General features: G+C 50.9%; 13 protein-coding genes and 1 non-coding gene across 14 annotated transcripts; 9 read left to right on the top strand and 5 right to left on the bottom strand.

Annotated features, from left to right (window-relative positions):
* Positions 1–292: 292 nt before the first annotated feature.
* Positions 293–2,301, top strand: BO87DRAFT_444063 (terpenoid synthase; the record flags this gene model as incomplete). The annotated part of the gene is made up of 5 exons (XM_025628122.1): positions 293–484; positions 544–896; positions 947–1,117; positions 1,158–1,448; positions 1,497–2,301. 5 exons carry the CDS (start codon positions 293–295, stop codon positions 2,299–2,301), a joined length of 1,812 nt encoding a protein of 603 aa, XP_025476379.1.
* Positions 2,302–2,563: 262 nt separating this feature from the next.
* BO87DRAFT_341416 (UbiA family prenyltransferase) lies at positions 2,564–4,201 on the top strand. The gene is made up of 2 exons (XM_025620694.1): positions 2,564–3,084; positions 3,136–4,201. Exons 1-2 carry the CDS (start codon positions 2,953–2,955, stop codon positions 4,066–4,068), a joined length of 1,065 nt encoding a protein of 354 aa, XP_025476380.1. The 5' UTR covers positions 2,564–2,952; the 3' UTR covers positions 4,069–4,201.
* A 77-nt stretch (positions 4,202–4,278) lies between these two features.
* Positions 4,279–4,349, top strand: BO87DRAFT_t208. Its single transcript has one exon. It is a non-coding gene; the product is annotated as a tRNA-Gly (tRNA).
* Positions 4,350–4,791: 442 nt separating this feature from the next.
* Positions 4,792–6,503, bottom strand: BO87DRAFT_418483 (aldehyde dehydrogenase ALDH). Its single transcript, XM_025626889.1, has 3 exons — positions 6,300–6,503; positions 6,048–6,247; positions 4,792–5,995 (listed from the first exon to the last, which is right to left on the bottom strand). The coding sequence occupies exons 1-3, from the start codon at positions 6,428–6,430 to the stop codon at positions 4,809–4,811; spliced, it is 1,518 nt and encodes a 505-aa protein (XP_025476381.1). The 5' UTR covers positions 6,431–6,503; the 3' UTR covers positions 4,792–4,808.
* A 516-nt stretch (positions 6,504–7,019) lies between these two features.
* On the top strand, positions 7,020–7,940 carry BO87DRAFT_444073 (dihydrodipicolinate synthase family protein; the record flags this gene model as incomplete). The annotated part of the gene is made up of 1 exon (XM_025628123.1): positions 7,020–7,940. The coding sequence occupies one exon, from the start codon at positions 7,020–7,022 to the stop codon at positions 7,938–7,940; it is 921 nt and encodes a 306-aa protein (XP_025476382.1).
* Positions 7,941–8,029: 89 nt separating this feature from the next.
* BO87DRAFT_365715 (Zn(II)2Cys6 transcription factor) lies at positions 8,030–10,491 on the bottom strand (the record flags this gene model as incomplete). The annotated part of the gene is made up of 3 exons (XM_025621807.1): positions 10,150–10,491; positions 9,123–10,075; positions 8,030–9,073 (listed from the first exon to the last, which is right to left on the bottom strand). Exons 1-3 carry the CDS (start codon positions 10,409–10,411, stop codon positions 8,030–8,032), a joined length of 2,259 nt encoding a protein of 752 aa, XP_025476383.1. The 5' UTR covers positions 10,412–10,491.
* Positions 10,492–10,770: 279 nt separating this feature from the next.
* Positions 10,771–12,025, bottom strand: BO87DRAFT_399877 (uncharacterized protein; the record flags this gene model as incomplete). The annotated part of the gene is made up of 5 exons (XM_025625478.1): positions 10,771–11,028; positions 11,089–11,552; positions 11,612–11,689; positions 11,750–11,955; positions 12,009–12,025. The coding sequence occupies 5 exons, from the start codon at positions 12,023–12,025 to the stop codon at positions 10,771–10,773; spliced, it is 1,023 nt and encodes a 340-aa protein (XP_025476384.1).
* A 514-nt stretch (positions 12,026–12,539) lies between these two features.
* BO87DRAFT_444080 (alpha-hydroxy acid oxidase) lies at positions 12,540–14,339 on the top strand (the record flags this gene model as incomplete). The annotated part of the gene is made up of 8 exons (XM_025628124.1): positions 12,540–12,633; positions 12,695–12,728; positions 12,781–12,883; positions 12,948–13,339; positions 13,391–13,458; positions 13,511–13,764; positions 13,813–13,889; positions 13,939–14,339. The coding sequence occupies 8 exons, from the start codon at positions 12,540–12,542 to the stop codon at positions 14,012–14,014; spliced, it is 1,098 nt and encodes a 365-aa protein (XP_025476385.1). The 3' UTR covers positions 14,015–14,339.
* A 106-nt stretch (positions 14,340–14,445) lies between these two features.
* Positions 14,446–15,627, top strand: BO87DRAFT_461779 (isopenicillin N synthase family dioxygenase; the record flags this gene model as incomplete). Its single annotated transcript, XM_025629116.1, has 3 exons — positions 14,446–14,479; positions 14,548–15,159; positions 15,209–15,627. The coding sequence occupies 3 exons, from the start codon at positions 14,446–14,448 to the stop codon at positions 15,625–15,627; spliced, it is 1,065 nt and encodes a 354-aa protein (XP_025476386.1).
* Positions 15,628–16,385: 758 nt separating this feature from the next.
* On the top strand, positions 16,386–18,845 carry BO87DRAFT_379336 (fatty-acyl coenzyme A oxidase). The gene is made up of 4 exons (XM_025624013.1): positions 16,386–16,865; positions 16,933–17,306; positions 17,353–18,019; positions 18,067–18,845. Exons 1-4 carry the CDS (start codon positions 16,500–16,502, stop codon positions 18,742–18,744), a joined length of 2,085 nt encoding a protein of 694 aa, XP_025476387.1. The 5' UTR covers positions 16,386–16,499; the 3' UTR covers positions 18,745–18,845.
* Positions 18,846–19,059: 214 nt separating this feature from the next.
* Positions 19,060–20,329, top strand: BO87DRAFT_461781 (zinc-binding alcohol dehydrogenase family protein). Its single transcript, XM_025629117.1, has 3 exons — positions 19,060–19,396; positions 19,450–19,567; positions 19,627–20,329. The coding sequence occupies exons 1-3, from the start codon at positions 19,139–19,141 to the stop codon at positions 20,313–20,315; spliced, it is 1,065 nt and encodes a 354-aa protein (XP_025476388.1). The 5' UTR covers positions 19,060–19,138; the 3' UTR covers positions 20,316–20,329.
* Positions 20,330–20,492: 163 nt separating this feature from the next.
* Positions 20,493–22,341, bottom strand: BO87DRAFT_341432 (NADH:flavin oxidoreductase/NADH oxidase). Its single transcript, XM_025620695.1, has 2 exons — positions 21,717–22,341; positions 20,493–21,654 (listed from the first exon to the last, which is right to left on the bottom strand). The coding sequence occupies exons 1-2, from the start codon at positions 21,885–21,887 to the stop codon at positions 20,557–20,559; spliced, it is 1,269 nt and encodes a 422-aa protein (XP_025476389.1). The 5' UTR covers positions 21,888–22,341; the 3' UTR covers positions 20,493–20,556.
* Positions 22,342–23,780: 1,439 nt separating this feature from the next.
* BO87DRAFT_365730 (Zn(II)2Cys6 transcription factor) lies at positions 23,781–25,514 on the top strand (the record flags this gene model as incomplete). Its single annotated transcript, XM_025621808.1, has 3 exons — positions 23,781–23,981; positions 24,034–24,116; positions 24,206–25,514. Exons 1-3 carry the CDS (start codon positions 23,850–23,852, stop codon positions 25,512–25,514), a joined length of 1,524 nt encoding a protein of 507 aa, XP_025476390.1. The 5' UTR covers positions 23,781–23,849.
* Positions 25,515–25,649: 135 nt separating this feature from the next.
* BO87DRAFT_444095 (RTA1 domain-containing protein) lies at positions 25,650–26,673 on the bottom strand (the record flags this gene model as incomplete). Its single annotated transcript, XM_025628125.1, has 3 exons — positions 25,650–26,131; positions 26,200–26,442; positions 26,502–26,673. The coding sequence occupies 3 exons, from the start codon at positions 26,671–26,673 to the stop codon at positions 25,650–25,652; spliced, it is 897 nt and encodes a 298-aa protein (XP_025476391.1).
* Between the last annotated feature and the right edge of the window lie 817 nt (positions 26,674–27,490).

Genomic DNA, 27,490 nt, shown 5'->3' on the forward strand with positions numbered 1-27,490 from the left:
CCAGTGAAGGCATCTCCAATATGCAATTGACAGCGGGTGTACGATTTCTAAGCTATTTGGCTTTCATCCAGGTAATCATTTTCAACTCTAACCTGTATTCCAGTGGGGCAATTAGCATCACAAACAAACTTTCTCATCCACATGAAGCTTAGACGCAACCGCAACCGGGTTCCATCCGGAAGCTGGTGTAGTGAAACAGGATTCGGCTGAAGTTTGCAAAAGGGACCGAACGCCTTTTTCCAGATATATGTTCCATACTCTTAGTGCTCGTCATACGGGAGTGCTAGAGAACATGAAGCAAAATGGGACTCGACTATATTTTCTTGTAAGAGGCGTCTCTACTACCGATCTCCTTTCCGCATCTGCTGATCATGAGTATGCTAGCCATTGCACTTACACTATTCCTGCTGCATCGGCACTGACGGTACTCTACTACCCATTCTTTACCGCGCAAGACCGTTGCAAAATATGCATTCTGATTACGGTACCTCGACCGTACCTTGAAGCGAAGGACCTCTGATCTGATTTTCCCTGGATTGACAGATTTCCATCACCGCAACAATCCCATGGGATTCCTACCTGATACGGAGTGCTATCTGGACGTATCCGCCCGACGCAGTAGTCGGTTCCAAGATACTTGATATTCCGGTTGAGGAAGTTTTCTTTTTCGCCATACAAACCTACATCACGAGTGTGGCATACTGTATCTTCACGAAGCCGCTTGTGCGACCCATGTACCTTCGGTCGCATCTGGAGAGACGTAGAACGAGAAATGTGGTAGCATTTGTCATTTTAACATTGACAGGTGGTGGAACAGCGTGCCTGCTGTTGGGACGGCATATGACTTACCTGGGCCTGATCTTGGTCCGGGTCTGTCCAATCCTGATATTCCAGTGGTAAGGTCGGTGTACCATGAATCTATCGAAATGCTCATGCGAGAATACAGGATACTGTCCTTTCCTTTTCTGATGGGACTCCCTAGCACACCCACAATCACCGCGATCTGCCTCCCCACACTATACCTCTTGGTTGCAGATTCCCGGGCTATGGAATCTGGGACTTGGAGAATAGAGAGTGGCACCAAATTGGATTGTCAGATTGCCGGTCTAGAAGTTGAGTCAGTCAAACACACCTGTGATCGACATCAAGTCTAACAGTAACAGAGAGGCACTCTTTTTTCTGGTCACCAATATGATGATTGTGTTAGGACTAATTGGGATCGATTACGCATATGCGCTCCAAGAATACAAGTCCCTATCACGGCCAGCAGCAGACAAGGGCACCACGCTCAGGACAGCTCTGCCGTTATTATGCAGTCCACCTTCTATAGACGAATCTCTCATATCTGCATTGTCCCAGGCCGTATATCGTCTGCAGGAGAAGAGTCAGAGCATGTTTCTCGGCAGCGCATTATTCCAGGGTCATCTACGCATTGATCTCATATTCTTGTATTACCCCTCAAACCCATGCGTGGTTCATTCAACTAATATAAATAGGTACTCCTTCTGCCGCGTCATGGATGATCTCATTGACGAAGCTGAAGATGATCAGGAAGCCAAAGTTTGGATCACAGAGTGCAGATACCTCCTAGACTTAAGCCATCGCGGCCGACTACCTCATGACGCTTATCATGCTTCTAAACAAGGGGAGAAATATGAGAGACTGTACCAATCGATCAGCTGCCTTCCTCTCTCCCGCTTAACTGAGAACTTCTTCTATGACTTGCTGAGGGGGTTCGAAATCGACTTGGCATTCGATTCCAAGAAAGGGACTTTCCCGATCAAATCGGACTTTTGCCTTGATCAGTACGCAGGTTTTGTAGCTGGCACGGTGGGTGCACTAGTTCTCGACCTTGTCGTATTCCATCATGGCCATGACTATACGGAAGATGTCCCGCTGTTGAAAGGGACGGCGAAGAAGATGGGCAAAGCCATGCAGTGTGTCAATATTGCACGTGATATCCATCGCGATGCCACAATTGGCCGAGTATATATTCCTACAACGTGGCTGGACGAAGTAGGCCTTACTCCAGGAGATGTATTGGAGCGTCCTAATATCCTCATCATGTATGGCCTGCAGGAGAGAATGCTGCAGAAAGCAGACAGATATTATCAGGTCAGCCGAGAGGCAATTGAAGAGCTACCTCGCGGTGTAAGAGGGCCCCTTCGGGCAACCGTGGAGAGCTACATGGATATTGGACGGCTGCTGAGGGAGCAGAAAGACACAAGCCTGGCGCGAGCGTCGAAGATGAGGGTACCTTTGATGCGACGGCTAAAAGTTGGTTGGCTGGCAATGTTGTAAACACTCGATGATACAGTGTGTGCTACATATTTCTGCCACAAAGCACTGCTTCAATCAGGTCGAATAAGTGATCAATCTTGTCAGGCATCAGGACGCAACGCTAGTGCTGACACTGTCGTTCTATTGCCACCTCCCGCCTATCGGCTCGAATGACCACTTTTGCCGTCAAGACCTTGGCCTTTTGCAGCAGACGGCGCAGGCAACTGAGTCCGAGGATTCAACTGATTTCACTGGTGAATATTATCTGAAAGCATGAAAAAGCCACCTCGGCGCTATGTTCCGCCCGTCTGACAAGACCATGTGTGGCGTTATTCAGCTGTGCAACGGTTCAGCTACAACCCGTATGAAGAGGGCGCCATCGGCAAGGATAACCAAAACCTCGTCGTTTTGCTTAAATTGGTATCATACACCAGCTCGTCGGCTTTGGTCGTAGGTTTAGCTGATGATCGAGACAGCCAGCCACTGCAAAAATTTCGCAGACAGGAGCTGAAAGGTAAACTCTGAGGCTATTGTAGTGCCGACTCCAATCTTGACATGAATTGATTCCAGGTATATAAGGGTGCGACGCATCCGAGACTGGTCCTTCCCCAAGATACCCTTCAGATATCAACGCAGACATCTCTCTGCTGTGGAAACGGACCAAAGTCTGAAATGCAGAAAAAAATGGATCTTGTTGGTTTTTCTCGCTTCTACGAGATTTGCACTTCTTTACTTGGCGCTGCAAGTGCTTCATTTAAAGGCGATGTCGTAAAGACAAGACAGAGCGATACAAGGGTTTATAATGTGAGTGATCTTTAGTATGCTCACGATTCCAGAAAGCTCACAGCTGTATAGAAAGCATGGTACTGGAGAGACCTAGCTCTGACTATCTGGCTGTTCACTGCGGACGACTTTGCAACATTTGTCATTCCTGAAACAGCATTCGGAATCTGCGCAGCTCTGTCCGGGCCTCTTCTGACAGATGATAACACTCCGCACTTACTCTCAGTCGTTTGTTGGATACCCATGGTCATGCTATGGAACTGGCTAAACCTGTTCGTGTTCAATCTGGCGAATCAAAGGCACCCGGACTCCGTGGCAGAAGACAAAATCAACCGACCCTGGAGACCACTGCCCGCAGGTCGGATCAGCATTCTGCATACTCGCCAGCTACTCTTACTCGCGATCCCAGTTGTGCTCGGACTCAGCGTCTACCTCGGTGCATGGGAGGAGACCGCTCTCCTCTACACGATGAACTGGGTATACAATGACCTGGGCGGTGGTGACAACGGCTTCATCCTACGGAATGTCCTTCTAGCCCTCGCATTCAGTCAATACAACAAGGGATCACTGCGTGTCGCGACCGGAACCGGATTTGACCTACTCCCTAGAGCATGGCGGTGGATCTGGCTCACCAGTGCCGTAATCGGCACGACGATGCATATTCAAGACGTCAAGGACGTGGAAGGAGACCGTGCCAAGAACCGTCGCACAATGCCCATTGTACTGGGCGACGGGCCGGCCCGGTGGTCCGTTGCGATTCCTGTTGCGATCTGGTCTGTTGTTTGTCCTGCGTTTTGGGAGCTGGACGTACCCGGGTATGTTCTCCCGGTTGCGTTGGGAATGACTATTGCTGGGAGGATCCTGTTCCTTCGGGAAGGAGTTGCTGATAAGCGCACGTGGAAGATGTGGACGGCGTGGACGGCGGTGATTTGGATGCTTCCTTTGTTCAAGAATTCTAGTGTTTTTGTCAGGTTTGGTAGCAGTCTAGGGTGGTGTGAGGCATAGCTTGAGCCAAGTATGCTCTCAACACTTCCATCCATAGACACTTTTTGCGTGTTACTATAAGTTGATTCATATTGTTTTCTAGCTTGCAATGCGATTTGACCGTTTTAGTTTTCTAGACACCAGCAAAAGGAACCCTTATTAGTATGCAGTCAATCGATTCCCAGCTCGCTGAGACTTAGATCACTTTATTGCCAAGCACTATAAGCACCAGCATCATTGGTCTAGTGGTAGAATTCATCGTTGCCATCGATGAGGCCCGTGTTCGATTCACGGATGATGCACAGCAATTTCTTTTTGCTTTTTGCCGATTGTGCCCAGAGTGGGGTTGTTCCACCGTATTTGATTTTCCTTGCGGAAGAACACCGTTTTTAACTGCATCATGGATTTAGATGAGCAGCGTCGCACACCATGGAGAACAGTCTTACCGGTACTAGCTACTACAAGTATTGTCAACTTTTCAGTTATTTTCGCTTTTGTTAAAAAGGAACGAATAGGCCATGAATGAATAGACCTGCTAGTTCGTATTTCTAGTCAGGTCCAGTTCAGCAAGGAAATTGACAAGGTGTTTGTGTTGTACCGGAAATATATATTTGCTTGTGAAGTACTACTACTAGTACTTCAACTTCATGCGCTTCCACGAAAACTTCCATCTTCAGATAACAAAGAAAAATCGACCTTATTTAGAACATTAAAAAGTCATCATAATTTATTCATTGAAGCATACTGCCTTCTAGTCTAGTCTACAATCTACTCCCCATATTAACATGCACCGCCTTAACCTGCGAATACGCCTCCAGCCCCGCCTCACCCAACTCACGCCCGATTCCACTCTGCTTGACACCTCCAAACGGAATCCGCGGATCACAGTCCTGGCTACTATTGATCCAGACCATGCCAGCCTCGATATCTGCCGCTACACGATGCGCCCTCTCCAGATCAGTCGTGAAGACCGCAGCGCCCAGACCATACGTGGTATCGTTGGCGCGACGCACCGATTCCTCCTCCGAATCAAATGGCAGAATTACCACCACAGGCCCGAATACCTCTTCTTTACAAATGCGCATGTCATCAGTCACGTCAGTGAACACTGTCGGCTCGATGAAGTAGCCCTTTGCGTTCTTTTCATCCTTGGGGGTATAGGGCTTGCCGCCGGTGACTAGCGTAGCGCCCTCCTGTTTGGCTGTCTCGATGTAGGCGAGAACCCGCTCGTACTGTGCCCGGGTGACCTGTGGTCCCTGGTAGGTATTCTCGTCCCACTGGTCGCCGATCTTGGAAGTCGTCTCGATTGCCTCCCTGAATTTCTCCAAGAAAGTAGTGAGAATACTCCGATGCACGAAGATCCTCGACGTAGCAGTGCAGATCTCGCCTTTGTTGGACATGATGCCGAAATGCGACCACTTAACTGCCTGCTCGAGATCCGCATCCGGGTAGACGATCAAGGGTGACTTTCCGCCCGTCTCGAGAGTGATGTTCTTCAATGTGCCGGCTGCCATCTTCATGATTTCTCTGGCGGTAGCAGTGGAGCCCGTGAAAGCAATCTTATCAACGAGCGGGTGCTGGACCAGCGCAGCGCCGGCTTCTTTTCCGTAGCCGTTGATGATGTTCACCACTCCGGGCGGGAAGCCGGCTTTCTTGATGAGTGTTGCGAGGACCAAGATGCTGAGGGGTGTTTGTTCAGCGGCCTTGATGACGACGGTGTTCCCGCAGGCGAGCGCGGGTCCCAGCTTCCACGTTGCCATCGAGAGCGGGTAGTTCCATGGGATGATCTGACCGACCACGCCGATGGGTTGGCGGATAGTGTATGCGAACTTTTGGGGGGTCGTGCTGATGGTTTGTCCGAAGGTCTTGTCAGCCCAGCCGCTGTAGTAGCGGATGGTGGTGATGGCTTCGGTGAGGTCTTCGGTTAGGGCGACTTGGTAGGGTTTGCCTGTTGGCAAAGTCAGTTTCCGCACAGCGGTGACAAGGGGGGCTATACGAACCGTTATCCCATGCGTCAATAGCAGCAAAAAGCTCCCGGTTCTCTTCCATCAGATCGGCCAGACGACCCATTAGCTGTCCGCGCTCGGTGGCGGGGAGGAGCTTCCACGAGGAGTGTGATAGCGCCGCTTTGGCGGCTTGAACGGCAGCGTCGACATCTTCTGCTGTTGCGGCGTGGACGGTGGCGATGGGCTTGTCGGTGCTGTAGAAGTCAGCATGGAAGGTTGAGAGTAGTTTAGATGTAAGGTGCATACGCAGGATCTAAAGACACGATAGTCTGGCCACTCGACGAAGGACGAAACTCATTGTTAATAAACAGGCCGGTCGGCTGCTGGTACTGCCGGCCATTGGGGGTGGTGATGTCGACAAAGAGGGAGTCTGCCATAGTCTCTTCTGGGTCTTAATGTAGAAAGATAATAACTCTTGCAGAAAATAGGGATAAGCAGCGCGAAGACAGATGTGTTGTTCTGATATAAGCTGCTTGGCTAGAACTTCCTGTTCCGGATGTGGGATGTGCCTCCGCGCAGCCCACTTTGCAATTGAAGTGTGTCACTAGTCAGCAATTGTCTCTTCCGATAAGGCGATAACGAGGATAAGATCGCCCCATTACCCCTCACTTCATTGATGTCGAGACGCATTGATAGTCTGGCGCCAGTGGATGCGCTAATGCCCCCCACTGCATGCCGGAACTGCCTTCCGTTGGGTTACCCGCATCGCCAAAACAGGAAGGTGGTTCCGGCATGGATATCTTAGAGCCCCTCCAACATTCTATCCAGAGAGTTAGGGCTTCGCCATTGACCAGAACATCATTAACAGTGTAGTATAGACTTGGAGTGTAGTTGGAAGGGAAGGCAGTCCCGTCGCGTTATGAAATAAAAATGGCTTCAAGACTCACTCATGAGTCCAGCAGACACTCCCTCCTTCCATCCTCACGTTCTTCTTAGCTATACCAAGCAATCACCACTACATCCAACATGACTTTCACACAGCAACTCCCCGCCCTTCACGGCATTATGGTTGCCCTGATCACTCCCTTCACAGACGACAAGGCCCAGATCGACGCAGCAAGACTCAAGTCTCACATCGACCACCTGATTGGCGCCGGCGTGCATGGCCTCGTGCCCGGCGGTAGCACAGGCGAATTCACCACCATGACACGCGAAGAACGCAAGAATTTGACGGAGCTCTGCGTCGAGTACGCAGCTGGCCGTGTGCCTGTCGTAGCAGGCACCGGCAGTACCTCCACCGAGGAGGCAGTGGACCTGGCACGTCATGCCGCACAAGCTGGTGCAGCCGCCGTGATGGTTGTGCCACCATTCTACGATCCCTTGAACGTGGAGCAATTGACCGAGCTCATGGCTGAGATTCATGAAGCCAGTCAGCTGCCGATTGTCTACTACAATATTCCCTCTGCCAGCGGGTTGACCCTTACCCCCCAGCAAATAGCGGACCTGAGCAAGGTCGGCGTCAAGTACCTCAAAGACACCTCCGGAAATGCGCCGGCCTACACGGAATTGGTGTTTGGGTTGTCGGATCAGATCACCGCTTTCAACGGGTGGGATACCCTTACGTTCTATGGGTTGGCAGCTGGATCGCCTGGAGCGGTTTGGGGTGCTGCCAACATCATCCCGGAGTTGGCGGTAGAGCTGTGGAATGCGGTCTCTGTCGAAGGAGATCTCAAGAAGGGCCGTGAACTATGGGCTAAGGCATGGCCCATTTGCAAGTTCCTTGAGTCGCACAATTACGCTGCGGCTGTCAAGACAGGCGTTGAGCTGAGGGGCCAGGCGACTGGTGGCTTGCGGAAGCCATTCGCCCTCTTGAAGGAGGATCTGCAGAGTGAACTGGCCCAGTTGATGGTGAATGCGAGTGTTAATGTTGTAAAGCGTTCGTCATGATGTCATTAAAATTGGATATAGAACAATGAATTTATGAGCACATGTTATCGTATCTCGTGTAGCGCCTTGTAATAGACCCACGGTAGCCATCATGCTAAGATAGGCCATATTTGTTTGCCTTTGACGACATCAAGCCAAGTCGGAAATGTCTCTCCTCTGCCTCGCGTGAAATGTGCATCCTGTTTGTCCCAGACTTGTTTCATGACCTCCAGGACAGTTTGGTAGGCAGAAAATCCACATCGTGCCTCTCCTTTGTCCAGAAGCGCCGTGATCGATTGCCGCCTAGCGGGCGTCGTAGCCTCGCACCCAGCAATAAACAGAGGCCATACAGTGCCTGGGCCAGTCTGGTCGGCTTCCACTAACGCTACATCAAACTCGTTCAATGCCGAGATCACCTTGTCCACTTGGCTCTCCAAAATAGCCGGGTGGACCTGACGGATTCGTCTGTAAAAGAAGATAACCAGTGCAGAGTTCAAAGCCTGTAGAAGACACCCATGTGACCTGGCCAGTAAATTCGCCGAATTGCAAATATTATCCTCCGTTTTCCTAGAGGCAAAAGTACAAACCATATTCTCGAGGCGAGCACTGCGCCGGTGCAATGCTTCCCATGCATCAAGGCTTGCGTTTATTCCTGGATGCATCTCGCGCGCAACTCGAAAAGTCTCCATTACGTTGGCCAAGCGCGTTGTCTGAGATACCAAGCTAAGCCACGTCTCGGATACTCCGTAGATCTGGTTGTATAGTGTGGCAGGGTATTTCCGCGAATCCTGCAGGTGGATGTCATATAAGCCAACATCAGCTTCCTTTGGCTCGTCAATATCCAGGTCGCTATCGGACGGCCGCCGATCGAGGCGCAAGAAGTCATCCAAGCGTGATGTTCGGTAACCAGCTGCCTGAGTGTTCTCGCCTCTCTGGTATCGAAACCGGTTTTTGAGCGCCTCAATAAAGGTATCCGACGGTGTGTAGTTGTGCAAAACGTAGGTACTCTCGCCTACTATCCGTAGCCAAGTATATGTATGGTGTAACAGGCGTGCTTTCTGAGAGATGCGTTGTTTTGGCAAACCTCGGAGGCGTAGGAGCCGCTCAGCATCAATCATGTAACACCTCGCGTCCTGCTGCTGGCCACTTAGAACCTGCTTCGATCAGCAATCTATCTGGAACGTAACTTGACAGCAGTCTTACAGCAAACTCAGTCAAAGCGCAGATTGCCATTAACTGATCCTTGTATTTGGCCTTCTTTGGCTCTTGGGTTTCATGCTTCAAGGACATCTGCATATGGTCTTTGGCTAGATGGTAAGCGTATTCTGCTACCGGCTTCCAGCGTTCCGTCGAGTCTGGGGTTCTCATGGAAGGATTTACTGTTAGATGAAGGGCCGAACAGGCCAAGAGGCAGTAAAGGTTAGCCAACCGAGCGTGAGTGATATTTTGAGACCCGAGAAAAGTGATATCGCTGTATGTTACAACAGCAGACGGCACATTGAGTATCTTCCAAGGTGACTTCTGGTCTAGAGGAACGGCCATCATACGTGAAATAACATGATCCTGAAAGTGCCGTAATAGGAAATGAGCATCTGCTAGTACATCAGGTGGATTCTTATCAACTGCTGATATCATCTTAGAAACACAGTCATTCTCTGGGCCAGAATTGTAGACGGCAGCTGTATCATCCATTAGACTAGGCGCTTCGCCAAGGAGATTATGTTCAAGTATAGGGGCCTGTGTCCCTAAATCGAGGGGCAACCAATCACCCAGGTCAAGTGTGCCAGATAGTGTAGCACTATGCAACTGAGGGTCCAAGCTAAGAATGTCTGACCACTGCAGCAGATCATTCATGTAGGCGAGCGAGTCTTGCGACAGAGCTGGGCTGACCCCGGAAGCCCCTTCAGGCAGGGTATTCCCGGACGATAGAACCATATCATTTGCGACCGTAGTTTCGTCAGCAGGCTGAGCCCTACTTGCAGATTTGGGGCCGGTAAGACTAAAATCCAGCACAGAGAATGGCCCGACTACAACATCACCCTGTGAGGGTCTCCCGGCATCCCGTGATCTATTTTCGATCTCCGCCAAAGAGGCATCAATAGAGCCTGACACCAAGTCTGCACTCAAGGCATCACTCATGGAGACTCTTGACTTCTCTAAGGCAAATTTATTAGCTTCACTATCCCGGACTTGTATATCAGGTAATCAATTATAGAGAGGGATCAAGAACCTGTGTAGAGATGGCGTCGAGGCCCTTGCTTCTCTGGATCATTTGCCTTGCCAGTTGCTGTCCCCGAAGAAGGCTGGGACTTCCGATCGGACATCCATCGGATCTCATCAACAAACCCCTCACATACCACGCCAGTTGCCCGACACATCTGGCAAGTAGGCCTCTTTTGGTCGCATTTGGCATGACGCCGACGACATGTTTTGCAGGCTCCCAGGGCATGACTACGACGAGTCCGGCGACCTGATTGCTTGGAAGAAGCCATGTCAGTCAGAGTAGGCCATATCAACAAAAACGGAAAGTATAGTAATCGAACAGAATCTGGGGTATGAGCCGGCGTTGTGCTGAAGCTGGAAAGTGAATCAATTAGTAGCGGGTTATAGGAAAGGGTGCGGTCCGACCGGGGAGGAAGGAAGTTCCGCCACACCGGAACCTCCTTCCGAATTGGACCAAAGAAGCGTCGGAAGGACCTGCTGTCCCGGGTTTAGTCCCTGCAATCTGATGGGACCTTGCTAAGAGCAGGTTCTACGTGTGATAACTACTTAATATTATTGATTTGGATGGGTATGAATAATTTGTATGTGAATGCACTTATTCTGGTCTTCTAATAACTCTTATACAGATCTATTTCAATCCAAGTCTTTGGGCCTCGGCGAGAACGGTGTGTGGAATCTCCTCCTCCAATGTCCTCCCCTCGGGGACCCATCCCAGGTACTTGGCCGCTCGCTGGGCTACCTGCTGGGCATTGGTCCCCCATAACACCCCACCATGAGGAGTGAGCGCATCGGCCTCTTCATGACTGATCTCAGTAACCGAGTCGGATTCAGCTAGGCCGAGCTTCTTCACTTCTTGCGCCACTTGCGCTGAGATAGAACCGAATGACTAAATCTTGTCAGAAGATATTTTTTTTCTGGACCCAGGTATATAAATGTAAGGACTTACAATAGCCCCGTTGCCCGGGAAGTAGAGCCCGTTCTTGTTCCACAAGTCCCCTTCCTCATCCCGCAAAGCCTTCTCGGCCAGCTTCACAAAGATGCTGCTGACATCTGAGATATGCACATTACTCCATGTGGCTTCTCCTTTACCCACTTTAATCCCGCCCCGGCGTTGCATCGTCACTCTTGCCAGCTCCGGAATTTGTATGCTCCGCTGGTTGACCGGCCCTTCACCCCGACCATAAATGATAGGAGGAAAGATCAACGCGGTTTTCGGACGATTGGCGGCAGGGGGGAGGTTGAGGATGAAATTGTCGACCACGCGCTTTGCAGAGTACTGTTGGATGAGACCCCGCAGGTCATCGGCTCCATCGACGTCGCTGTAGACCTTGTCGGAGGGTTCTCCAAAGGTACTGGCTACAATGTCGGGAATAGAAAGGACGGTTGCGCCTGATATCTGAAGCCAGTGACCTGTTTGTATTATGAGCAACGAGAAACACTGGACGGACGAGGAGGTAAGAGGTAATTACCTGGCTTAGGTCTTTCCGCTGCGGTCAATCCACGAGCGATGGCCTCAGCGCTCTTGACATGGTTTGAGCTTGCGGTGTCTAGTGAAAACAGACCAATGTTAGTAAGAGGCAGGGGACGTCTCGAAGTGGGATACTCACGGATGACAATGTCCGCTTCACGTGCCTGCTGTTCCAAAGTAGAAGAAGCATCCAAGTCTCCCAGGACTATTTGCACATCAGGGTATGCTTGAGAGAGTTTCTGCGCCTTTGCCTCGTCCCTCAGCAGGACTGTATACTGGCAGGTTGGAAGGGTTGATTTCAGCGCATAGAGCACGTCTCCTCCGATATAGCCTGAGGCTCCTGTGCTAGAACTACCGTTAATCGCAATGACAAAGTTAGACCACGGGAGTATACGTACAGAAAAATTTTCGCCATTGTGACTACTATGCTGCAATGCAACAGTTAATAGTGCAGGACAAGGAAACGAATTGACAAGAGGCATGTAAAATAACCACGATCAAATTGAAATGATGTGATGAGGGGTAGACTTCTTCTTTCTGAGGGGCATATTTCTATTTGGTAGGTGATTCCGAGGAACGATCGTCACCCCATAATAAAATTCCGGGGATAGTAGCTGATAAGGCTCTCCGCTGCACAGACTTGCCCAATGCCATAGGGCAGCTGAATTCAGAGTGTCCGCGCTTTGCGACAGCGTCACGCTGCTGGGAAGGTATCTGAGAGTTGTTATCTTTTGCTTTCCTCTTTCGGTGTTAAGGAATAGCTGCGGTCACAGGACAACTAAAATTTAGGAAAGTCAGTAACGCCGAATTCTAGTATATAGGATCGATTGTGCCCAACTACAGGATAATATAATGCTATTGGAACCTGAATTTTGCTGCTCTTGACGCATTTTCATAGCCCGGTGCTTTGTTCTGATCCCATTGCCAACATGGCTCATCGCGGAGAGACATTCCACAAAGATGTCAGCTGTATCGCCGACCTGAAGGCGATTGGGAGTAAGAAGCTCCCAAAGATGGTCAGAGGTAGGGCATTTTCAGCACTGCAAAACATGGACTTTTGATCACTAACATCGGTGATCGTCAGATTACTACAATGAAGGTGCCATGGACCTAATAACGTATCCACGAACCCTCGAAGCTACCATTATCAAACAATCACTAATGGCACAGACTACACGACAATGAAGCCGCATTTGATAGATACAGAATTCGCCCACGCGTCCTGGTAAACGTGGCCAATATCGACACTAGCACAGAGATACTTGGGACTAAGGTAGCACGCATGTTAATCTAACAGCCCACAGAATCATCGCTGATGCCCTTCCTCCACTATACAGGTATCCCTTCCCTTTGGCTTCAGTCCAACAGCCGCGCACAAACTCGCCCATCCCCAAGGAGAGCTCGCAACCTCTCGTGCCGCCGCGAAATACGGTATTTGTATGGGTCTGTCCTCATACTCGACCACCTCGATGGAAGATGTCGCCAGTCAAGGCTGCGGGAATCCATATGCGATGCAGATGTGCGTGCTCAAGGATCGGTCACTCACATTGCAGTTGCTGGAACGAGCAGAAAAGGCGGGCTACAAAGCGTTGTTCCTGTCGGTGGATGTCCCTGTGCTTGGGAAGCGGCTGAATGAGTATCGCAACGACTACCAACTACCGCAAGATATGGAATATCCCAATATCCTCAGCAATGGCAGCGATACCTCCGATCGCACAGATTATGGTTGGTATTTTTTGAAAGCTGCTTGGACGACTGGCTGATGATTACTAGATGCCAGTCTCGACTGGGATAGTGCGATCCCCTGGTTGAGGAAACATACCAAGCTTCAGATTTGGTTGAAAGGCAGTAAGTGAAGCACTCCAGATGGAAGCAGACTTGGATTAACTGACACGGGGAGTCTATGCACCCGAGGATGTTGAACTTGCGATACAACACAAAGTAGACGGAGTTATTGTTTCCAATCACGGTGGTCGCCAACTCGACGGTGCCCCGGCCACGTTGGATGCACTGCGCGACTGCGCGCCTGTTGCAAAGGGCCGTATCCCGATCGCAATCGATGGTGGAATCCGTCGAGGATCAGATATCTTCAAGGCCCTGGCCCTTGGGGCAGACTACTGTTTTATGGGACGGATTCCAATTTGGGGACTTGCTGTAAGTGAAGTCAGGAGCTTCTGTGAACATTCTATTAACCAGTTGTAGTATGATGGCCAGCAAGGAGTGGAGCTAGCTATCCGGATATTGCGCCAGGAGTTGATGATCACGATGGCTCTCGCCGGGTAAGTTGCGCTGCATCATAACTAGCAAGTACTACGCTAACCATTATAGATGTCGGTCGATTTCTGAAATCCAGAGAAGGCATTTATCTGTTCTCCAACCGGACGGTGTTCTCTCAAAGCTGTGATTTGCATGATCCTTAGCAATGTTTATTAGCATTAGTTTCGCGATACCAAATTATCCTTCGATCTGATTCTATAGTTTCTCGTTTCAGTGTGAATTTTAAATACCTGCCGAACAACTGTTGAACTGGCATTTGCCTTGCTACGCACAATGATATTGCAGGACTCATTTCCAGGTTGGCAAAGGAAAGGAAGAGTCGTATTAGCGTATCGGCATGCAGAGCATCTCGACGTATACGAGGTGATAGGGACGGCGTTCTAACGGTCGCACCTCTCCATCACCGCTGTTTCTGATTCGCCTTGACAGGGATTGGTTAGTATGCAGGACACAAGCTAACCTACGAGTGGTGCAGCTGTCGAGGTGGCCTCAAACCCGGCTTGTCTCACTAAGACAATCTCCTCCCGAGGTTGTTCTTCTCATCACAATTTTGGAACAATGGTCACTGCACCTCCCGTCATCGACTTTGAGCGTACGTTCTGACCATATATTTCCAGAATAATTGTAACAATATATCTGTTTCAGACTAACATACCATAGCATTCTACACCGGTGATGCCGAGAAAAAGGCAGAGCTAGTGCGACAAGTCCGTCACGCATGCGAGAGACATGGATTCTTTCAGCTCATCAACCATCGAGTCCCGCTCAATATCCAAGAGGCTATGCTTCAGCATGCTCGGGACCTATTCAGCTTACCAGTTGAAGTGAAGCAGAAGTACAGTCGAGGTAATCTCATGCAGAGTTTGACGCTTAAAGCAAAGCCGATCTTGACCACTGACGCTGGAACAGAAATTGAGCCCGTTAATCTGGGATACGAAGGCCTTCGCTCGCAGAAATTCGAGAAAGAAGGACCTGGTGATCTTAAAGAGAGTTATTACCTATCGCAGGACCTGCCTCCAGGGCATCCTTCCACCGGAAGATTTTCTCAAGGGTCTAATAAATATCCCGATGAGATCCGAGATCCAGATCTGTTCCGGCATACGGTGAAAGACTACCACGCGGTAATGTCCGATCTAGGACTGAAGATATTCCAGGTGTTGGCTCAAACGCTGGACTTGGATGAGAACTGGTTCAACGGATTTTGTCACGACTCGGCCAATATTATACGACTGGTGCGGTATCCGCCCCAGGAAACGGATGGCCAGGAACGAGGTATGATCTCAACCACAGGCGCAAACATGTCTGCTTACGAAAGTTCTAGGCATCGGGGCTCACACTGATTTTGGCGGCCTCACAATCCTGCTGCAGGATGACAAAGGGGGTCTGCAAGTGTGGGACCGCGAGGCATCCGAATGGGCGGATGCCGAGCCCGTTCCAGGGGCATTTGTGGTGAACCTAGGCAATATGTTGATGCGCTGGACCAACGATCGCTATGTATCCAACTTGCATCGGGTTATCAACAGAAGCGGACAAGAACGATACAGCGTGCCATACTTTCTCTCCGGAAATCTGGACTACGTGGTGGAGTGCATTCCCAGCTGCAAGGCGGAGACGGAGGAGGCGAAATACCCGCCGATAACAGTGGAGGAGTGGATGTTGGCGCGATATGCGGACACATACGGGGGCGGGCAAAAGGGAGCAGGTGAGCTGTCGCAGGATGCAGTCCGCGCGAGCAGCTGATTGGAGCGTTTCAAGTTAGCAACCGACCAGGCAGTGGGCAAGCAAGTCATGTGGCTGGCATGTGGATTCTTGTTGATGACACCAAAGTTGGATCAGGTTCTCAACCCGGGGAACACGGAGCACCCAGATTCTCACATGTGAGAGTGGAGCCGCAGAGAATATAGAAAGGGTGGCCATTATGAATCTCATGGAAGGGGCATATGGACAGCACATGTGAAGTATAATGCAACGCCATTCTGACGACCCAGAACAATCAAGCATTCCGTCTCACCGCATTAGAAGGCTGGTGAAGAAAGTCCATCTCATCTAGCGGATATGACGGCATTAGTAGTACACGGCTAAAGCACGCGGCTGAGACATCAAGCCAAGAATACTTGAAATATGTAGAGGCAGTTACCTGGCAGTTTTTGTCCATCGAAGAGATTCTATCCCATCCCGGGTTATTTTCTGACTGTGCATGTTAAGTCGGGTCGGGATGAGTTAGGTATCAGATATCAGATCGCCAGGGATGCCCGAGGATCCAGGCAGGGAAAGAGAAAGATAAGATGATTCCGGCAGGCAAAATTACCGGGGAACCCCGAAACGTGTCAGCCGAGCGGCAGAACAAGTCAGGCGGCAGGCGGTCAGTCGGTCACCGGGAATTGGCCACTCAGGCATCGAGGCTAATACCCCTAGGGAGCCTCGGCTATTACTCAAATGGGCAGGTCCAGTGCCCATCGACGGGAGTTCTCGACCGAAATCATCATTTCGGCTTCCCTGTGGAGGATCTCTTATAACGTCTTTCACGCCCCCCAAACAGTTTACCCTTCCTCCCTTCTTTCTCCCACGTTCTCCTCCCCCGCAGACTCCACTCTATCATTACTACTATCATCATGCCATCTTCACCACCGGATTGGGTCAAGGCTTTGAAGCCGGCCGACCCGCAGGGCTCGCAGCTTCTACAGCACGAGCGCGATCAGTCCAATGTCGCTGTGGACAAATTGGCTGAACTGCTGCACACCAAGGAGGCATTGGCTCGTCAAGAACACCTGCTCTCTATCCTGCAGGCGGAGAAAGTTTTCGACAAGTCACAGAATCATACGCAGGGCCGGACGGAGCGGATCCAGCGGTCCCTAGCCAAAGCCAAGCGCCTGCAGCAGTTGTCGGTGGAACACAAATGGTCGCAGGAGGAGCTACACGCTGCCAATGAATTGCTTGGAGAGCCCACTCCTTATGGATTGCATGCATCCATGTTTTTGGTATGTTCCGTTTTCGTTTCGCTGTCTCGCGCTACTCTATTCAGAAGCTAATGAAGACTGCGGATAGGTCACCTTGCGGGAACAAGGTACCCCCGAGCAACACAAACTCTTCCTCGAGCCGGCACAGAACTATCAAATACTGGGATGCTATGCACAGACGGAGTTGGGCCACGGCTCGAATGTGCGTGGACTGGAGACCACAGCCACCTGGAACCCCGAGGATAAGACCTTCACTATCCACTCTCCCACTTTGACGGCTTCCAAGTGGTGGATCGGATCGCTGGGTCGCACTGCCAACCACGCTGTGGTCATGGCGCAGCTGTTCATCGGCGGCAAGAACTACGGCCCGCATCCATTTGTGGTCCAGATCCGTGACATGAACACACATCAGCCCTTGGAGAACGTCTACGTGGGAGACATTGGTCCCAAGTTCGGTTACAAGTAAGTAGTCTGACCGATGCTTTGTGGCTATGACTGACCAATTCAGCACCATGGACAATGGTTTCCTTCTGTTCAACAAGGTCAAGATTCCTCACATCAACATGCTGGCCCGCTTCTCGCGCATTAACAAGGACACCAACGAGTACATGCGTCCTGCGTCGCCGTCTCTCATCTATGGCACTCTGACCTGGGTGCGCTCCAACATCGTGCTGCAGGCCGGTGGTGTCCTGGCACGTGGTGTGACCATTGCCACTCGCTACTGCGCCGTACGCAGGCAGTTCCAGGACCGTGATGCCACAGGCAATGTGGGCGAGAACCAGGTGCTGAACTACAAGATGGTGCAGGTCCGGCTGTTGCCCCTGCTGGCATCTATGTATGCTCTGCACTTCACCGGCCGCGGAATGATGCGGCTCTACCAGGAGAACCAGAACCGTATGAAGGCAGCCGCCCAGGCCGCCCAGGAGAAGCGGGGTGCTGGACCGGAGGAACTGCGGGCTGGTGCCGATCTCTTGGCTGATCTGCATGCTACTTCGTGTGGTCTCAAGGCCCTGGCGAGTACGACGGCAGGTGAAGGTCTCGAAGTGTGCCGTCGTGCTTGTGGTGGACACGGTTACAGCAGCTACAGCGGCATCGGGCCGTGGTACTCGGACTACCTGCCCACGCTCACCTGGGAGGGTGACAACTACATGTTGACACAGCAGGTGGCGAGATACGTAAGTCACCTGCTTCCTGGAATACTTTCTATAACTAACGTGCATAGCTTCTGAAATCTGCCCGCGCCGTCCTTGCCGGCAAGGGATCCAACAACGACACATCCCGCATCCTGCAGGCATACCTCTCGCGCCGCGACAAGGGCGCCTCGTTCGATATCCTCGGCAATGACAGTGACATTGTGGCTGCCTTTGCCTGGCGGACGGCTCACCTCACATTCGAGGCGCTGAAGCACCGTGATGCTGAGAAGCGGTCCTGGAACAGCCTGCTGGTCGACTTCTGGCGCCTGTCCACGGCTCACTCGCAGTACCTGGTGGTGAAGAACTTCTACGAGGCGGTGACCTCTCCCCAGGTTACCGGGGCATTGGACCCCGAGACCACGGGCATCCTGCACAAGCTGTTCCGTCTGTACGCTCTGCACACGCTGGAGCGTGAGGCATCCGAGTTCTTCTCGTCCAGCGCGGTGACCGTGCGACAGATCGGCCTGACGCAGACCAATGCGGTGATGAAGCTGCTGGACGAGATCCGCCCGCATGCGGTGCGCCTGGTGGACTCGTGGAAGATCCCCGACTGGCAGCTGGACAGCAGTCTGGGCAAGTATGATGGTGAAGTGTACCCAGATCTCTTCCGGCGGGCTAGCCAGGAGAACCCGGTCAATGATCTGGTGTTTGATCCGTACCCGTGGAATGCGGCGGTGCTGAAGAACGAGCGGCCAAGCAAGCTTTGAGTTCCTTTCTTGGATTCGATGTTATTATTATGTGCATAATGTGGTGGACAGAATAGATATAGACTAGAAGATCTATAGACTACAATGGACATACATGGAAGGTTTTGATAAACATTAGCAATCACCAGCAGCACGGGCCAACGGGTTCGGAAGTCCTTCTATCCGGCATTCTTCAGCTCTAATTTTCTGGAATGCCGAGCCCGAGTCATGAAACTCAACATTCAACAACTCATGACATCAGGTATCCCCACCCTGCTTAATAATGTTCTTCACTTCCCCGGAGCTTAGCACTAGACAGCACCCCTGTCTATACTAGCCTCTATATATGTATACCCTATCCACCAATTTCCATACCAATTGAGTGTATCCCTTATCCCTACATCCAACTATCAAAATGAAGGAAATCATCAACCTCCCTGGTCCGAGCACCAAGCTCATCGACTCCCCCATCCCCAGCATCAACGATGACCAAGTCCTGATCAAGGTGGTCGTATCCGGCTCCAACCCCAAGGACTGGAAGGTCGCCGAATTGGCCAATGACCCGAACAGCTTTCTCTACTCCCGGTATGAACATGTACGTGAAGGCGTGAACCAGGGCGATGATATCGCCGGTGTGGTTGAGAAGGTGGGAAAGAACGTGGTGGAATTCAAGGTATACCTTACCCAACTTGTGCCATGTCGTATGCGCATGCTTAATGAATATAGGAAGGCGACCGTGTCGCCGCATTCCACGAGATGCTGAAGCCCGGTGGCTCATACGCCGAGTACGCCGTGGCCTGGGCACACACCACCTTCCACCTGCCGGAGAGCGTTTCCTTCGAGGGTACCATCCCCATCCCCATCCCATCCACAGAACAATACTAACCACCCTGCCACCCACAGAAGCTGCAACCATCCCCCTCGCAGCCCTAACAGCCGTAATATCCCTCCATCACCACCACGCCCTGCCCACCCCATGGTCCCCACCCAGCGCCACGACCACCCCGACCCCCTTCGTCATCTACGGCGGCAGCACAGCCGTGGGCGCCTTTGCGATCAAGCTCCTCCGCGCCAGCAACATCCACCCGATCATCGCCATCGCCGGCAGCGGGTCCCCCTACGTACAATCCCTACTCGACCCCAGCAAAGGCGACACGGTGATCGACTACCGCCCAGGCACCGACTCCACTATCGCCTCTATCAAATCCCTGAACCTGAACATAAAAAACGCCCTCGACACCATCGTCGATGCTACTAGCGCGCACGTCCTCACTCAGGTAGTCACGCCCGGCGGACAAGTGGACCATGTCCTTCCCCGGGATCCCAAGGATCTCCCCGGGTTATTGTCGACGAATACGTGGGTGAATGCGGCGCATGAGACGGCCAATGGGGTGGATGATTGTCGGGATCTGTGTTATGTGTTTTGTCGGTGGTTTAGTCGCACGTTGAAGGATGGGCGGTTCAAGGGTCATCCGTGGCAGGTTAGGGAGGGTGGGTTGGAGGGTGTGAAGGGCGCGATGAAGGATTTGATGGATGGGAAGGCCAGTGCGGTGAAGTATGTTTTTAGGATTGCGGAGACGCCGGGGTTGTAGGATTGCTGTTGCGGGGCGATGTTATTACCTAGATTGTATGGGAATAACTAGTGAGTGGGGAAGATAGGTGTATGATATGTCCCTTCTATATCCGTTCTATCTTAGAACAGCGTGGAGTTATCTGGCCATTATTATAGATTGTATAAGGTTAAATGGCATATGAAGACAAGTGAGATGGTTGAATCAGGCATGTCATGTCTATTCTATGTACAGTCTATTAAGCATCACCACTATATATCATCTAAGCATCAAAAATCGAAGGCTTGTAAACGCTGGGATCAATGAACTCGCGACCACCGCGACGAGTGAATCCCCAACGGATCTGGCTCGCCATGGAGATCTCAGTGTCGAGGTGCTGGGCAAAAGTCCAGGTCAAACCGGGGTCCTTCTGGAATCCACGACCGACCAGAGCAACATCCAGACCCTCCTTCTCAAGCAAGTCATTAGCCTGGCGACCGTTGGTGATAGCACCGACAGCCGACACCAACAGCTTATCGCCGACAGCCTGCTTAACAGCCACAGCGAAGGGAGCCTGGAACAGCGGGCCAGACTTGACCTTCTGAGCGGCGTGAACGCCACCAGTACTGATATCAATCAGATCAATAGCACCCTGGTCGGCCAGCGCCTTGGCGAACTTGACAGTGTCCTCGGTACCCCAGCTCTGCTCGGGGAGAGTCTCTTCGAGCCAGTCGGAAGCGGAGACACGGAGGAAGACAGGCATGTTAGGGCCGACGATGTCCCGAGTGATCTGGGCGATCTCAAGAGGCAGACGGATACGGTTCTCGAAGGAACCGCCGTACTCGTCGGTACGGTTGTTGGCAGCAGGCGACAAGAAAGAGGAGATGAGGTAACCGTGAGCACCGTGGATTTCAATGAAGTCAACGCCGACCTCAATAGCACGCTTCACAGCAGCGGCCCAGTCGTTCTTGAACTGCACGATATCGTCCTTGGTCATGGCCTTGGGCTTGGGGAAAGAGTCAGCGAAGGGGATATCGCTGGGGCCGATAACACGGTCGGGCCAGCCGCCGAGCTCCTCAGTAGCCATGGCGGTAGCGGAGATCCAGGGGGCGACGGTGCTGGCCTTGCGACCGGCGTGGGCGAGCTGAACACCGATCTTCTGGCTCTGGGAGTGGGCGAACTCGACGACTTGACGCATAGGGCCGATCTGAGAGTCCTTCCACAGACCGACGTCCTGGGGAGTGATGCGGCCTTCGGGCTGCACGGCGGTGGCTTCGATCATCATGAGACCGGGACCGCGCTGGGCGATACCGCCCAGGTGGGCGATGTGGTAGGGGGTCATGTGGCCATCTTGGGCGGAGTATTGGCAGAGAGGAGCGAGCTAATACCAGTTGTTAGTTGATTTTTATGAAATATGATGATACTGAGGAATTGGGTACATACACCAAGGCGGTTCTGGAAGGTGACGCCGCGGATGGTGAGCGGGTGGAAGAGCTTCGGGACCGGCTTGCCGCTGGTTTGCGGGTTGGCGGCGGTACCAGCGGGGGGGTTCTGGGCGGGAGTGAAGTAGGAGATGCCCTGAGCAGGGTGGTTGACGAGGTCGGTGACAGTCATGATGGCGTGAAGGATAATATTATTAGAGGGGATACGTAGTAAGGTATAGACACAAGGATGGGATAGTAGATGGAGACTCAATTGAGAGAAATACCGCTTTTATACGGTCCCATGGGGAATAGAAGCGAGTGGAAATTGATTTGAAATCCAAAAAGTGGAGGTATACTGATTAAGGTGGCATCGACAAGAATCTGCATCTTTGCCGCATCGGGCGAAGTCTCCGATTAATGGTCTGACTTTTTCTGGGTCTCCAAATTGTGGCTTCAATGGCATGGAAGCTTCGCGGGGATCCTCAGCCTCTAACTGGCTTTAAGCCAAGTTGGTTATGCCCCACTATCATCCACCCATTCGGCAAATCATCATCGTGGATCCAACGGGAATTATTCAGCATCCGGAGGAAAATTGCCCCAATGTCTCCGAAATATGTCCCCACGACTCGGAAAGAAGGCCGAACAAGGGGTAAAGGGATGAGAAAAGCATGAATTTGTATGACCAACGGATTGGAAATCTAATGGGAGGGGGTCTGTGTGGGCTTTATGCCACTTCAGGGATTCGCCCTGGTCAGAAGTTTATTTTCACCACGTGTGGGATTTGACCCCAAGTGTCTTTTTAGGCTAGAGGATGCGGCTGTAAGCGCTATGGCTTGTCGCTAGTGCCGTGGTCAATCGGTATTTTCTCGGGCGGATGGTGTGTATAGCAGTGCCCTGCAATGCATCCTGTTTACATTCTTGATGGATGGGCAGTTTCTTGGTTTATTCCTATCTTTCACCTTGTCGGAGAATATTTCTGTTGAATATAAAAAAAACAAAGCGCATCACATTATGTATTAGAAGGTGGTTATGGTATATTCAGCGACATGATCATTCCGTTGCTTCATCTTCGACTCTGCTCATCAAACAGATGACAAATATGTTTTAGTATCACATGTATATACGTTGACTGACTCCACATCAATGTCGTCTATTTTCCTTCAGCTAATCTCAGAAAATAACCGCAGATACTTTTAGTAATTCCTTACCCAATACATTAGTGGACAAGGCTACCCCGCAGTGAGCTACTAAGCATTTGGACGAACATTCTGGAGGAAGCGATGGAAATGCCGTGTATAACCGTCGTCCCTTCGTCCTTGCGCTGCCTGTTGAGTACTGTCTAATATAGCCAGAACAAATAAAACTAAATCAATGAAGCAGGCGCTATAGTGTAGCTTAGAAACCCTCTTATAGTACTAGCCCTAACCCGTTGCCTTCCTCCCAGCGAACGATCAGAGATATTTGATACAGCTTCTATTACAGCCATTGCCGGGTATAGTAAATAAGCAAATCCTATGGATATATGTAATGGCACATATTCTGCGTGCATTTCTGCTGCTGGAAAAGATGTTCTGAAGAGTTATAGTTCTCAATACCGCCCACAAACAATGGCCACGCTCGCGACTGTGGACAGACAGGTTCTGTGTGAGATTACAACTGGGGTGGTATTTTAATGCGATCGAAGTTTCTACTGACCATAAAGATTTCATTGATCTATCTGACTTAATTACTACTATCAATGAATCCCAGTATAGAGCACCTTCCCGGATGAGTTCCGTCCATAGTCTAATTTGTCCCTTCTACATGATGAGCGTTCAAGATATACTTTGAGATTCGACACCATCAACACCCCCTCTTCTCACCGCCCAGCTACTAAGTGCACTTCTATACATATTAGTATACTCAGTATCATGACAAAGAGAATAAATCATTTTTTCTATGTCTGTCTGTGGCTATGTATGAACTGACAGGAATCTAATCCGCCTAATGTACAGAGATGGTCTACTTAGCCTCCCGTAGCAGCTGTTTGGGTGAGGGCATCACCACCACCTCGTCAACCTTTCCAACCTACAGGCCGTTTCTCCCACTTTTCAACAGGCTCCTTCCCCGAGACCAATGAGATTGCGATATTGGCCTCTCTCGGGAGCAAATTATGTCTAATACCCGATCCTCAACGGGTGCTTCATTGCCCGACGTTTCCCCTCCGCGAAATCCTAAAAGGCGACGGGCGCGCCACAACAAATCCCGCAAAGGTTGTTACACCTGCAAGATCCGCCGGGTCAAGGTTTGTATAAGCGCCACGCAGAGAGTTTAGCTGCGATGTTGACCGCTTCCAGTGTGATGAAGTAAGACCGGTTTGTGGCGCGTGTTCTTTTCGCGACGAACCATGCTCATTTCCGCCACTAGATGAGCATGTAATGTAGGCAACCAAACCTCACGTCAATGGGGACGACGTTATGTGGCCGTTGGCCCCTTTTCAGCTCCAATATCTGACCTACAAATTAACAGGCCCACAAGTGCAGGGCGCGCTCGTCGCCTTGCGAGCAACAATGTAGGGCAGCCATTACGGCCGTTAGATCTGCACATACCACCGCTGTCTGAACCAGCGGAGGTCTCTCATCACAACGAGAGACTTGACATGCCAGACATGAGTCTCTTGACGCATTTCATGGTCCATGTCTCTGGCAGAATGGCTCTCCATCCGGAGCGAAAATTGATCTGGCAGCGAGTCATCCCAACCCTGGCTGCAGAAGAAGAGTATCTGATGCATCTTCTCCTTGCGCTGGCCGGCACGCATGCACTATGCGAGGAAGACTCACCCGAAACGAATTCATTGAACCCAAATATTGACCCGAATATCGACAACAACCCTGAGGCAAATTCTTTTCGTGATTATTACCGGATCCTCGATCACCACCAGAAAGGCCTTGAAGGCTTCCGACACGCATTATCAGAAGCGACAGCTAGTACAGCCGAATACATCTTCTGTGGCTCCCTCCTAATTGTCGCCTTTGCCTTTGCTTCCTTGCGCATTCGCGCCTTAGGTGATAAGGGGATGGGCTTCCACAATGGTGACTCAGCCGGAGAACCCTGGATTGACTGGCTGCACCTAGTCCGCGGCTTGGGAGCCTTCGTAGGAGAGCACTATGCCGTCCTTCGGATCAGCAGATTACGGACAATAATGAATTATTCTCACGCAAATGAGCACTGGAAGGACTTTCCGGCCACATCACCAACACCGGTGTTTCCACGTCTACAAGGCGCCCCCCCTCGATTTATCCGCTTCTCCCAAGGCGCCGCTCAGCAGATTTCCTTATTGCGTGCCTTCGCAAACACTCTTACCCAGGACCATGGGATTAACATGGAAGACACTCCAAGCCCAGATTCCTATGGATCTCCCGACACCCAAACGATCCTAGAACTTCTACGCGAACAGATCAGCACGATCGATCGTCTTGAGGACATGTACATGCGCATTCTCTACGTCTTTCGGTTCGCAACTAGTGAGCGCGATAGCACCGTCTCAATAGATATTCAGACCGATCTCGAAGATGCCGCTGTCCTGTCGTGGCCGCATCTCATATCACAATCGTTTATTTTGTCGATACAGCAGGGACAGGATGCTGGTATTTTCGAAGGCTTTTCATATGTGATCCTGGCACATTTCTACGTGATGTTGCTTCTATTTGAGGATTTGTGGTATCTACGAGGGACGTTTCCAAGAGAGATCCGGAACACCCATATGCTGGTTGTGAAACTGGGAGACGGGGCGCTGATGCCCCTGATGCAGTGGCCAATGGCAATGCAGGAGGAGTAACGTCATACCAATGTACTGCTTTAATGAACATCTCAATTGATAATAACAAACTATCTAAATAGCACAATTATACACCTCAAACTCCATAACCCCAACCCTTTCATCCAAAGTATATACTCATCCCAAATTCAAATCCTAAACAGCCACCTTCCCACCCCTCAAAAATCTCTCCTCCGAATCCGCCCTATCCTCCAAAGGCACACCCCCATCCCTCCTCTTTCCCCCTCCCAGCACCCGCCCAGGATACCCAACCAACAACAAGATCGCCTGCAGGGCCATCAACACCGCATCAAAGATATACAACAAATACTCGAGGTGCATAACAAATCCATCGTTTCCCTCCACAAATTCAACGACACGATATATCGACCGAATGAGAATAAGCACGCACGCCCCGTAAATACACCACAGCATGCACTCCCACGAGTCGCGACGGGAGGAGGATGCCACTTGTCTGGTGGTGTAGTATTGCGGATTCTTCTTAACGCGGTAGTGGAAGATAGCGCTAGCGATAATGAAGAACCCGAAGAAAAGGAGTTGCACGGCTAGACCGCCTATGACGATGTGCGCGCCGTCTTCCATGGCGGAGAGGCTGCCGGCGGACATGTAGCCACCACCTGCAATAAAAATATCTTATTAGAGGGGATCTCGGTAGGACTATGATGATGTAGTAGGGTAAAGGTACCTCCACATTGCAAGAGAAAGGAGATAATATCTCCCACGACGAATATCTTAGCGATATATTTCACGCGAAGGAGAGAGGCGGATTCGGCGTCGAGGTAGAGGATCAATCTTCCGAGGGTCATGTAGATGGAGGCAGCGAAGAGCGGAGGCGCGACGAGGATAAGCATGGTCTGAACGATGTAGGGGCCGAGAGCGAGGGGGTCATTGTGGGAAAAAATTCGGGCGATGTAGCCAGCTGCTTCGACTGTTCATACCGTGATCAGTTAATTTGATGGGCTTGCACATGCTGGAGAATGTACTTACAAAGTAGACCGATAATAAAAGGAATGAAGTATTTAGACCGGTACCTAAAAGCCATATAGGTGTGAACTATGGCCAGGATGATGAAAACAGCAGTGAAAATGGCAGCGGCTGGTATCGACGGAGTGTATCGATAGAGTACGAAGGATATATTGGAGTCATTTTGGGAGGCCATTTTGGGTATAGCAGGGGTAAGGAATGAAGAAGAGATTTGAGACTGTAGCACTAGATGAGATGAGATTAATATAAGGGTATCAAAATCGCTGCATTGGACCCTGAGATCCTTCGAGCCTTAGCATATACGAATACGTGTGGGTCCGCGGAGAGATCGAGCGGACCGCCACGCCCTAACCGCTGGGAACCAAGGGACCAACATCTAGATTTTTACTCGCAGAGGGGATAGGCTACACAGTTTCCAGGAAATGCCTGGTACACACGGCGAATTGATAGGTTAAATATGTCCTGAGATAATAAGATTGCCGTTTGGGGGTGATAGCCGTAACGGCCACATCCCAACACGTGGACTTTCAGTCCGAGGACCCGATGGCACGATAAATACATGAAGATAATGGAATGGAAACCTGCGTTGGTAGATTAGATTAATATAGAGATTGGAGATATCCTCAGTATGGACTTTGTCTGATAATCCTCACCCAACAAAACATTGTGATACTGACAGACCGAGGCCTTGAATATTGAAGAAGGCCTAGCCATCGAGGCACTCATATTCAATCCAGACTTTGATGGGAAAAGTTTTCTCACATATCTACGTTGTCGAACACTTTGCCATATCCAGTAATTAGATGATGTTTGTAGCGCAGACCAGGCCTCGATCCCAGGTCCCCCGCAGAAAAGGCTGCAATCGCCCTTCCTCGAAAACCATAACTGCTCAACCTAGCAACCCCCATTGATATCAAGTACCTGTATTCCATTAAGGTCACCAATCACATACGTTGCCCTGGATAGACTGCCTGAAAATCAAGCTTAAATGT

Source organism: Aspergillus neoniger, assembly GCF_003184625.1.
Source record: "Aspergillus neoniger CBS 115656 unplaced genomic scaffold BO87scaffold_32, whole genome shotgun sequence".
Taxonomy (NCBI): domain Eukaryota; kingdom Fungi; phylum Ascomycota; class Eurotiomycetes; order Eurotiales; family Aspergillaceae; genus Aspergillus; species Aspergillus neoniger.

What these genes read in the sequence shown, in the direction of transcription:
- BO87DRAFT_341416 (XM_025620694.1), top strand. Translation starts at nt 2,953, where the DNA reads ATGCAGAAAAAAATGGATCTTGTTGGTTTTTCTCGCTTCTACGAGATT. An exon ending in GCGATACAAGGGTTTATAAT is followed by an intron (nt 3,085 to 3,135) that starts GTGAGTGATCTT and finishes ACAGCTGTATAG; the next exon opens with AAAGCATGGTACTGGAGAGA.
- BO87DRAFT_379336 (XM_025624013.1), top strand. Translation starts at nt 16,500, where the DNA reads ATGCCATCTTCACCACCGGATTGGGTCAAGGCTTTGAAGCCGGCCGAC. An exon ending in GGTCCCAAGTTCGGTTACAA is followed by an intron (nt 17,307 to 17,352) that starts GTAAGTAGTCTG and finishes TGACCAATTCAG; the next exon opens with CACCATGGACAATGGTTTCC. An exon ending in CACAGCAGGTGGCGAGATAC is followed by an intron (nt 18,020 to 18,066) that starts GTAAGTCACCTG and finishes TAACGTGCATAG; the next exon opens with CTTCTGAAATCTGCCCGCGC.
- BO87DRAFT_418483 (XM_025626889.1), bottom strand. Translation starts at nt 6,430, where the DNA reads ATGGCAGACTCCCTCTTTGTCGACATCACCACCCCCAATGGCCGGCAG. An exon ending in ATCGTGTCTTTAGATCCTGC is followed by an intron (nt 6,248 to 6,299) that starts GTATGCACCTTA and finishes TGACTTCTACAG; the next exon opens with CACCGACAAGCCCATCGCCA. An exon ending in TATTGACGCATGGGATAACG is followed by an intron (nt 5,996 to 6,047) that starts GTTCGTATAGCC and finishes CTTTGCCAACAG; the next exon opens with GCAAACCCTACCAAGTCGCC.
- BO87DRAFT_461781 (XM_025629117.1), top strand. Translation starts at nt 19,139, where the DNA reads ATGAAGGAAATCATCAACCTCCCTGGTCCGAGCACCAAGCTCATCGAC. An exon ending in AGAACGTGGTGGAATTCAAG is followed by an intron (nt 19,397 to 19,449) that starts GTATACCTTACC and finishes TAATGAATATAG; the next exon opens with GAAGGCGACCGTGTCGCCGC. An exon ending in GGAGAGCGTTTCCTTCGAGG is followed by an intron (nt 19,568 to 19,626) that starts GTACCATCCCCA and finishes TGCCACCCACAG; the next exon opens with AAGCTGCAACCATCCCCCTC.
- BO87DRAFT_341432 (XM_025620695.1), bottom strand. Translation starts at nt 21,887, where the DNA reads ATGACTGTCACCGACCTCGTCAACCACCCTGCTCAGGGCATCTCCTAC. An exon ending in CCTTCCAGAACCGCCTTGGT is followed by an intron (nt 21,655 to 21,716) that starts GTATGTACCCAA and finishes AACTGGTATTAG; the next exon opens with CTCGCTCCTCTCTGCCAATA.